A 9,647-nucleotide genomic window follows, 5' to 3' on the forward strand; every position below is an offset into this window, starting at 1 on the left:
CCATTGTGTTGAAATGTAGTGTTAAATAAAGTGGAAAGCATTTCCCACGTAGGAAGATACTTAACAGGCGAGAAAAACTGTAAAGGCATAATAAAACTAAACTTCTGAAATAGGGATACTGAACGAATGCATGCAAAAGAATAATTTTATATACAGAGTTCATTAGGAATTATCGCTTTGCTACTTATAATTACATGCTGAAATTCTAATGTTGGTACATTGGGGAAAAAACCCCAAAGATTCTCATTACGGTACGATCTTGATCTCTGTAGGTAAAAAAAAGAACAACCTTTTGCAATTCAAACATTACTTCAACTCTTAAAAGGTGCTGATATTCCTAACAAAAAAACAATCACACGGGATAACTGGAATATCAGCCCACATATTATCTTAGCTAATAAATTTGACCTATTGTTCGTTTGTTAAAATGATGTCACCTTGGAACAGTCCCTAAGCTCCTATTTCAATGAATTAGCCCTTTACAGAAATGCAGGAACCAATGGGAGAGCAAAGGCTTGCTTTTTCCAACCAATGAGAGCTGCTAGAAAGAAATTAGAAGCAGAAACTCGAGGTTTGTTTCAAAAAAGATGACACAGAGCCTGTCGGGTTGGACCACTCTTGGCAAAGTTTCAGTCTGACATACAGCAGGACCTTCATGGATCTACTGTAAAGGAGGACCGGAATTTTATAGGAGAATTCAGAGCGGCTTTTTTTCCCCCTGAGCCAATATTTCTGTTCACTGAGGATGGATCAGCCAACTAACACACAGACCCAGCATCAACACGAACCCATCAGCTTTGGAATTGATCAGATTTTAAATAGTTCTGATCAGGAGAACTCGTCCCAGTCTGCTCCCAGAGGATCGGAGAGTAGCAGTTACCTAGGAAGTCCCGTGAGCAGATCAAGCGCCCCTTACCCCTCTCTGCCAGCTTCCTTCCCTGGCATCGGGGTGCCCTTTGAAGACTCTGGATCTTACAGTGTGAATCTGAGTTTGGCTCCAGCTGGAGTGATCAGAGTGCCAGCTCACAGACCTCTCCCGGGTGCCGTGCCACCTCCCATCCCCAGCGCCATCCCGGCTATGCCAGCTGTGCCCGGCCTTGGCAGCCTCAATTTCCCGTGGATGGAAAGCAGCAGGAGATTTGTGAAGGAGAGATTTACAGGTAAGGATTATTAATGAAACAACAAACTGCCCTCCTCCCATCAGATAAGCAGTAACTCAAAAACAGTGATAACTCCCAGATGCCAGCATCCAAAAAAGGCCTAAATAACCATTTCAAACAGGATGCTAAATAACTATTTTATTTTGCGATTTAATAATTCTGCTTTCCCCAGAACTGGATTTTTAAAGGAATTATTTAAAAACATGAGTGAAGTTCTGCATTAGAAGGGGCCGCTGAAAAGTCCTCAGCCCAACCAAGAAGAGAATGATGCGGAGCCACCAAACTTACAAGTTATTCCACGCTTTTCATGACACTTTTTGTTTGAATGATATGAAATTAAACGAAAAGTGTAGAAGAACTTGTAAGTTTCGTGGCTCCACATCATTCTCTTCTTCAGCGGTCCATCATACTTTTGCTACAATAATAGACGGACTTATATACAATCTCGATCTCATTCGTTTGCAAAACCTTTCAGACTATTAGTGTGTAATTAATAATTCTGCATCAACTAACAAACGAAAAGATGGATAAATGTACTTGATGAAAATAAATATGTGGCTTTTATCCCTAATTTCAGTCGTTTGGCTTTTCTAGGCATCAGATTGTTGCTCTTCTGATATACCTTTAGCTAGAACATAATAATACATATGATTTAAGACTGTAAATTATATGGAAACGAAACACGTAAGAGACAATAAACTGCTTATGGTAGAACAAGGCGTAAATAATGATGTCTCTTCTAGAAATGATGAAAGAGATTCAGTTTAGCAAAAAGAAATAGTGGCTTGTGCAGCCCATAGTAACGGCACAGCCAATAAATAGATCTAGGTACGATGGGCTTTTCAGAAATAATTGCCATCCATCCGCCATCTATTATGAATTGCATCAGCCCTTTCAAAATGTTTAGGAAGAAAGCAGAGGATGGCTAAGGAAGAATTATAAAGCAGCAGAAATGCAAAATTCTGAAACTAAAAACAGCATGCAACCCGTTCATTAAAATGAAGGTGAAATCATTTAAATCTTGAGTCTGGAAACATTTGGGGGCGTTTTTTAGTCTCACTATTTTTATTAATCAACTTTTTTTAATTTTTAAAGCATCTTTTAGAGCTAAATCTTTTCAAATGCAGTACCAAAAAGGCCTTTTAAGCTCATTTTGTGTATTTTTCCTGGGAAAATAGTAATCCGGCTCCAAGCAGCTTCCCGGGGTGAAGGGCCCTGCCTACCTGTGCACTGGGAGAGCAAAACCGGATACTTTTCATCTCTCCTGAAATATATAGTGGCATCTCTCTCCAGAGTTTAGACTTGCCTACCTCTGTCTCCAATTTTCTGCCTCCCCCACTCTTCCAGCCCTCTTATAGGTGGTTCATAGTGTGTGGGGGGGGGAGGGAAGAGGGTCACATTATCCGTTTTTTCATCTGTCTGGTGATTTTTATTTTATTTTTCATTTTTCCTTAATACTTTTTTTTTGGCCTCCCCGTTTCCCTCCTTTATAGGCTTCTAAGGTTTTCTTTTTTATCTCTCTACCTGCGCTTTTTCCCCTTCCTTTTTTTTTTTTCCTCTTCTCTCCATATACCACCTCAATTGAGAGTCTGGTTTGCTCTCTCAGCAGCGGCTGCACTCACCCCCTTCACGGTGACCCGCCGGATCGGACACCCCTACCAGAACCGGACCCCGCCAAAACGAAAGAAGCCGCGGACCTCCTTCTCCCGGGTGCAGATCTGCGAGCTGGAGAAGCGCTTCCACCGGCAGAAGTACCTGGCCTCGGCCGAGAGAGCGGCGCTGGCCAAATCCCTCAAGATGACCGATGCCCAGGTCAAGACTTGGTTCCAGAACCGCAGGACCAAATGGAGGTGAGACCAGGGGCTGGGAGGTTGGGGATCCCGGGGGAGAGTCTCTCTCGCCACTTTTACTGGTCTCAGAACACCTTAACATCCTGCGGAGCGAAGTCTCCCTCCCTTTAGACCCCTCTGGAGACTCCCTCCTACTCCTTACCATAGCCCATGGCACATATTTAATAAATGCTAACATGAAAAAAACAGTGCAAGAAGGTTTTAAACTTAGAAAGCCTGGTGAGTTTTAACAGTCAAAATTAATATGGGATTATGTCAACACATTGTTAAGGGTCTTTTTTCCTTTTTGGGAATCAAGTTTGAGATGCACAAAAACAAACTCACAACTTTTAGCTCTTTCCAAACATTTTTTTTTCTCGTTTTCTTCTTCCAGACAGTTCTGAAAATGCAATATTTATTTTGTATCCATTTATACATTGCATCTGCGATTCAGAATTTATTCTGATTGCCTCATCTCATACCATGAATACGTATTTGTCTAATAAATTATTTTGTGAGACTTCCTCACAATACTTCTTCAATAAATTCTATTCCACATACTGAGGGGACATTTTCTTGCTGGGAAAGTTTTCTTAGCAATGGCATGAACCTGTATTTTCTGATTTCCTCCAGTCTGAATTATTAAGTGTTTTAAACAGAGTGAAAGCAACAAAATGTTTAGTGATGCTTTCTTAATTGGAATACATTATAAGCTATTGCGAGCTAGTAGTAGATTTAGTGAGTAAAAACCATCCGTGGTTTTAAAAATGAGAATTGAATTTTCTTCTCAATGCATTTAAGCATCTTTGTGATAAATAATACTTAAATGCAATTTTCGATAACATTTTGCAAGACGTTAAAACCAAAACCTTGTTAGAAATTCGACTGCGGTCTTCTGTGCAGTGGAATATATTTAAATCAAATACCGTAAATCTTCCGTTTGGATTTTAAGATTGAAATAGCTGGACAGGGTTGGTTGTACTGGGACAAAGGAGTTTGATTTTGACGAAATGAATTATTTCTTTTCTGTTCATTTACTTCTCACCTTTTTCTGTCTATAATATTAAAGAAACCTGAAATCTCAAACCTTGTACCAAGATTTTATACAATACGAATTCTTTCACTAAACTAAACCTTAGGCTTATATACCGCATCTTCTCTATAACAGTAGAGCTCGGCACGGTTTACAAGAAAATTAGAAAGGAGAATGGATACAATATGGATTTGGAAAAGTATGGAGAGGAGCGGAATTTACATCTTTGAAAATAACCAAGTTTTCAGATCTTTTCGAAATGGTTGTACTTATCATAATTCTGTGAAAACTTTAAAATTGCTTTACCAACTGAAAGTTTTTCATAATTTCTTTGACATTTATTATTGGGGTTTTTTGGTTTGTTTTTATAATTCTCACATACTAGGCACATGTTGTAATTATGTAGGGTTGTAATGGGTGTATTCAAATACTGCATTATCGGCGTTTAAAACTAAATCAAACAATAAAACATTAGAAAATTAACTAAATAAGCCCTATATTTGAGTCGATATATATATATATATATATTTAAATATTATTGATAATATTTTATATATCTTTCTAAAACTATACTATCGATATTAATATTATTATAATAAAAATCAAGAATGCATGTATAATGCAATGACTAACATGAGGTGGGATGCACAGTCCCTAAAATCATAACCAGATACCTTGGGGGGGGGGGGGTTTTGAGCATACATGAAAACTAGAATTTTCTTTCTGTGAGGGTCGAATTAGTGGCTTGCAGGAAAAGAGCTAGGAGAGTTCTCCAAGAGCTACAATCGGATATCCTGGTGCATGAAGTCACCAAAGATTGTGTGCTAGGAATTGAGTAAAACCTTGCAAACCACAATCCTTGGCCAGTTTACATTTCATTTTATGCCCTGCTTTTGCAAATGTGATGTGCTTGGAAAGAGTCATACTGGGGTTCCCAGAAACTGATCTAGCAGTCAGGATTTTTTTTTTTTTTGGAAGGGGCGAGTTTGCTGCCTTCTCATTTCTTCCGCAAATTAAAGGAATGAACAAACAGAAAATTAATTCTCCGTGTTTGCTATGCCATCCAAGAAATTGGCCATCTCTTTGGCCCTGTCCGCTATTTGGACATACAATATCGGAATGTATTTCATTTGCTGCAACATAAAAAGGCTCCCAGATGTGCCACATCTGGCCTGGCGGAGAATGAGCAAAACAGGGCTTCCGAGGGCGAGACCACACCTTATAGGTCGTTTGAATCGTGAAAAATGTTGTGCCCGGCAAATTCGTACATTTCATTATTGTTTTTATACAATTATTTTATATTGCTATGGTCTTTAAATAAATAGTGGGATTATTCAATGGTGATTGTTTTGAATCCGATCGACTGTCACAGCTCCTGTATAAGAGACGCACGACAGCATGGAAACATCTGTTTTAGCATCAGAGCAATTCAGACTTAAAAAATAATGAAAATATACATTCTTAACGAAGGTAAAGGAAAGGGGAAAATGGGAAAGAAGATACAGTTTTAAGGGAGGGGAAGTTGAGGGTGTCTTCCTTGGAAATTGGTTTGACTTTCTCAGGAACAGCCCCGTTGGTTCTTTTTTCTAGACCTATATCGTCTGTCCAGTGCTCTCTCATTGATAAAAGTAGACCTGATCGGACTGCCCAAAATAAGCGTATTTGCATGACCTTAAACAAAAGTCCTGTCTTTCTTGGGTTAAAGTTAGTGACTGCTAATAGTAGACATTTCCTAATGATTAGAAAGATGTTTCTGCTTATGATAATAATTATATCCCACAACAAAAAGGACCCCCCCCCACATGTAGCCATATAAACTAAATAGGAGTGAGGAAGGATATCCAAGGGTCCAGTACAAAAAGGATTTTAGGCTTGCTCTATATTTTTTGTCTATGTTATAAACGTTTTAGCCATTGGTTCTCCTCTCCTCTCTTATTATGATATGATGATAATTATTACACGCCTAATAAGTGCCTTCCTTCCCGAGTGCCATCACTTCTCGTTTGTCCCGTAGGAGGCAGACGGCTGAGGAGAGGGAAGCCGAGAGACAGCAGGCCAGCAGACTGATGCTGCAGCTCCAGCACGATGCATTCCAGAAGTCCCTGAATGACTCCATCCAGCCGGACCCTCTGTGCCTCCATAACTCCTCTCTCTACGCCCTTCAAAATCTGCAGCCCTGGGAGGAGGAGGTCGCCAAGATCCCGCCCGTCACCTCGTTAGTGTGAGCACCGCAGGGCCGGGAGCGACACCGTGCAACGAGGAACAGCTGATCGGCTCGGGGCCATTCCAGCGCAGCGGGCTGGAGAACGGAGCGCAATTTCTCAACCACTGCACAAGCCCCGGCTCTCCCGACTCCTTGGGATTTTCTTGCGATGGTTCTTTGCGCCGGACTCAAATTGAGCGAACATAAACCTATTGCCTGAAATGCCATCTTGGCCCCTCTTGAATGCAACAGCCTCAAAGAAGAGAAGGAAGAAAGGCCCTGGAAGGCCAAACCTTCAACTCTGGGTGACTGAGGGAAGAAATAGTGGCATTTGGGGGGAAAAGGAACAACCTATTTGTTTTCCATTTCCTGAAGCACCTGACAAGTCAGTCTAGAAGTGGACAGACACAAATCTGATGCACTCTGAGCTAGTTTTGTATAAAAAAAAATATTGATGCTCCATTGGAAGGTAAATATGAAGATTTTTTTGTATAAAATATTCATTTAATTTATTTCTGCATTGACATTCTCAGAACTGTTAATATAACAAAGCCACATATATAGTGTTGCTTATTATTATTTATGTCATACTAGACATATCTGATGTAAATGGAGGAACAAATGCTTAATAATAGTCTGATTTTGGAAGAATTTTTAAAAATTACATTTCTAAAAGCAGCAGAAAGTTAAACCGAGTTCAGTTGTGTAATGTGAAAATTCTTCTGATCTTCCTGCTAACCTGGTATCCAGCTGTTAACATCTGTTTCAGCTTAGGTACACAGGACTAGACAAAGAATAAGGTTATTCAAAGAAATCATAATTGAAAAAGCGCCTTATGTTTCATATAATAAAGAGTTGAGGTGGACATAGACGATGTATTATACTTTGTACTTTACTGAAATGTGTAAATAAAATTTCTCTTTAAATATAACCATTGCTCTGTGTATGATTAAAGTCACGTGATCAGAGGTGGGGGCTGACAATCAGGAGAGTTGGGTCTCAGGTTGTGCTGATCTTGGCCAAGGGGTCCATTAACCTCCTATTGCCTTAGCCCTTCACCCTGAGCAAAATAGAAAACATGTTAAGCGTTCTAATTAGAGAGCTAGGGGTGTCGCGAAGGTTAAAATAAGCTCGTTTACCACAAATTCTGTGCTATTCTAGCACTGGTCCCATTTTATGCCATGAGACCTAACTACTACTAACTCAGGTTGACAGTAAAATAACTTAGGGCTCCTTTTACTAAGGTGTGCTTGCGTTTTTAGCGCACGCTACACGGAAAATATCAACGCCAGCTCTATGGAGGCGTTAGCATGTAGCGCGCATGCTAAAACCTCTAGCGCACCTTAGTAAAAGGAGGCCTTAGAGAATAACATGGGGAGCAATTTTTCCCTGTCCCCGCTGGAACTCATTTCCCCGTCCCATCCTGGCGAATTCTTTTCCTGTCCCTGCCCCATTCCTGTAATCCTCATCTGCACAAGCCTCAGACGCTTTAAAATCATAAAGTATCAACATTCTAGGGTTCATAGACAACGGCGCGAAAGACAAAGGTGCGCCCGGACAATTGAGCGCAGTGCAGAGGTGCGCGCCGCTCTAAATTACTGTTTTTAGGGCTCCGACGGGGGGGGGGGGTTTGTTGGGGAACCCCCCCCCCACTTTACTTAATAGACATCGCGCTGGTGTTATGGGGGGTTGTAACCCTCCACATTTTACTGTAAACTTAACTTTTTCCCTAAAAACAGGGAAAAAGTGAAGTTTTCAGTAAAATGTGGGGGGGTTACAACCCCCCATACCCCCCACAATGCCCCCACAACGCGGCACGATGTCTATTAAGTAAAGTGGGGGGGTTCCCCCCCACGCCCCCCCCGTCGGAGCCCTAAAAACAGTAATTTAGAGCGGCGCACGCCTCCGCGCTGCGCTCAATTGTCTGGGCACACCTTTGTCCCGGCGCGCTTTTGACCTGACACCACATTCTAGAGCTGCGACTGTGATGTCATAATGCCTCATTCCACCAATGCCTAAGCTCCGCCCTCATCTGCACAAGCCTCAAATGCTTTACAGTCATGTGTTCGAAGCTTGTGCGGTTCAGGCAGAGCTTACAGGAATGGGGCAAGGACAGGGACAGCGACAGAACTCACAGGGACAGGGACAAATTTGTCCCAGTGTCATTCTCTAAAATAACAGTCTTAGGGGTAGCACATGTTGATAAAAGGAGGATAGAAGGCTACGGATATTCCTATAAAACAATGCTGGAACACATTAACTAGAAGAATAAAAGCGTCATTTTAGTTTCTGCGTTACATTATCTCATCACAGCACAAAAGAGCTGTGGCTCTGAAGTGTGGACAGTTTTCTGCTTCTCAGAACGTCTTTGCTTTCCTCAGGATGTGTCTGCTGTACAAGAGAAGAGTGGATCATTCATTCTCACTAGTATTTGTTATCCCACTATCTGTGGATTCCATTTTGCATGATGAGCTTCCTAAGAAACAGTTAAATACTAATCGTCCCACTCTAAGAACACTAGTCCTGGCTTTGGTTGGTGCCAATGAGAGGAAAGGGAGAATTGCCATGAGTTTTCTTACAGTCATCTCATTAATTGCCATTTTAAGCACATTACATCCTATTAAAAAGTGACCCAAAAGAGCCCAGTTCTCTGTCTTAAAGAATTAGGCCTCACTCCTCTGCTGAGAACCATTTTGGCAATTCTGTAAATCTCTCCAATTTGTCCCTAATGTTGCATAAATCTAGTCACAGGACAGCAAATAAAATCAGAGTCTTCTTCCTTTTTCTTAAATTCTATCCCAAATTGCTGATCCTCAAAAGTCAATCAATCCGCAGGCACACAAAAAAAGGGAACAGTTCAGAACGTTGCAAGTCTCTGGGGCCGGACTACGACATTTAACATTTTGTCATGCGCAACCCAGTGGCATTAAAAGAGTCAGCCAAGTCAGACATCAAGGTAAGGCTCGATTTCTTGCTCCAAGAATTCCCTAATCATTTTACTCTGCCACTTACCTAAGGGCCTGATTCACTAAGACTGTGCTCTCTTTCTGTGTCTGTGAGAAAAACACGGTACTAAAAATCAGGTGGCCAGTCTGAACTGTTTAGCTCTGAAGAGCCGTCCTGAAAAGCAGCAACTTTAGACAATCACAAATGCTAGCAAATGCCATTTCTGCCCACCTCCTTTCTCAGTTTTCTGTTCAATAATAAGGGGGAAATAATATTAGGAGATGTCAAAGTAAATAAAAATGTTTATCACTCAGTTTTTGTTTTTGGTTTTTTATATTCGTTTTTAAAACTCACAATAAGTGTAACATAAAATATAATCATTTTATACTTTAACATCACTTAATATATCATCAAATTTGAACTCTCATCAAATATTCCCCCTCCCTTATACCCAACAATTATTCCTAAGCAAAAGA

At 40.8% G+C, this 9,647-nt stretch overlaps 1 protein-coding gene across 1 annotated transcript; it reads left to right on the plus strand.

Annotated features, from left to right (window-relative positions):
• Positions 1-745: 745 nt before the first annotated feature.
• Positions 746-6,247, plus strand: TLX3 (T cell leukemia homeobox 3). Its single transcript, XM_033926908.1, has 3 exons — positions 746-1,160; positions 2,767-3,010; positions 6,037-6,247. Exons 1-3 carry the CDS (start codon positions 746-748, stop codon positions 6,245-6,247), a joined length of 870 nt encoding a protein of 289 aa, XP_033782799.1.
• Positions 6,248-9,647: the final 3,400 nt, after the last annotated feature.

Source organism: Geotrypetes seraphini, chromosome 18 (genome assembly GCF_902459505.1).
Source record: "Geotrypetes seraphini chromosome 18, aGeoSer1.1, whole genome shotgun sequence".
NCBI lineage: Eukaryota > Metazoa > Chordata > Amphibia > Gymnophiona > Dermophiidae > Geotrypetes > Geotrypetes seraphini.

Excerpts from the sequence above, each read along its gene's own strand:
- TLX3 (XM_033926908.1), top strand. The coding sequence starts at position 746 with ATGGATCAGCCAACTAACACACAGACCCAGCATCAACACGAACCCATC. Across the intron at positions 1,161-2,766 it reads TGTGAAGGAGAGATTTACAG|CAGCGGCTGCACTCACCCCC; the intron begins GTAAGGATTATT and ends TTGCTCTCTCAG. Across the intron at positions 3,011-6,036 it reads AACCGCAGGACCAAATGGAG|GAGGCAGACGGCTGAGGAGA; the intron begins GTGAGACCAGGG and ends TTTGTCCCGTAG.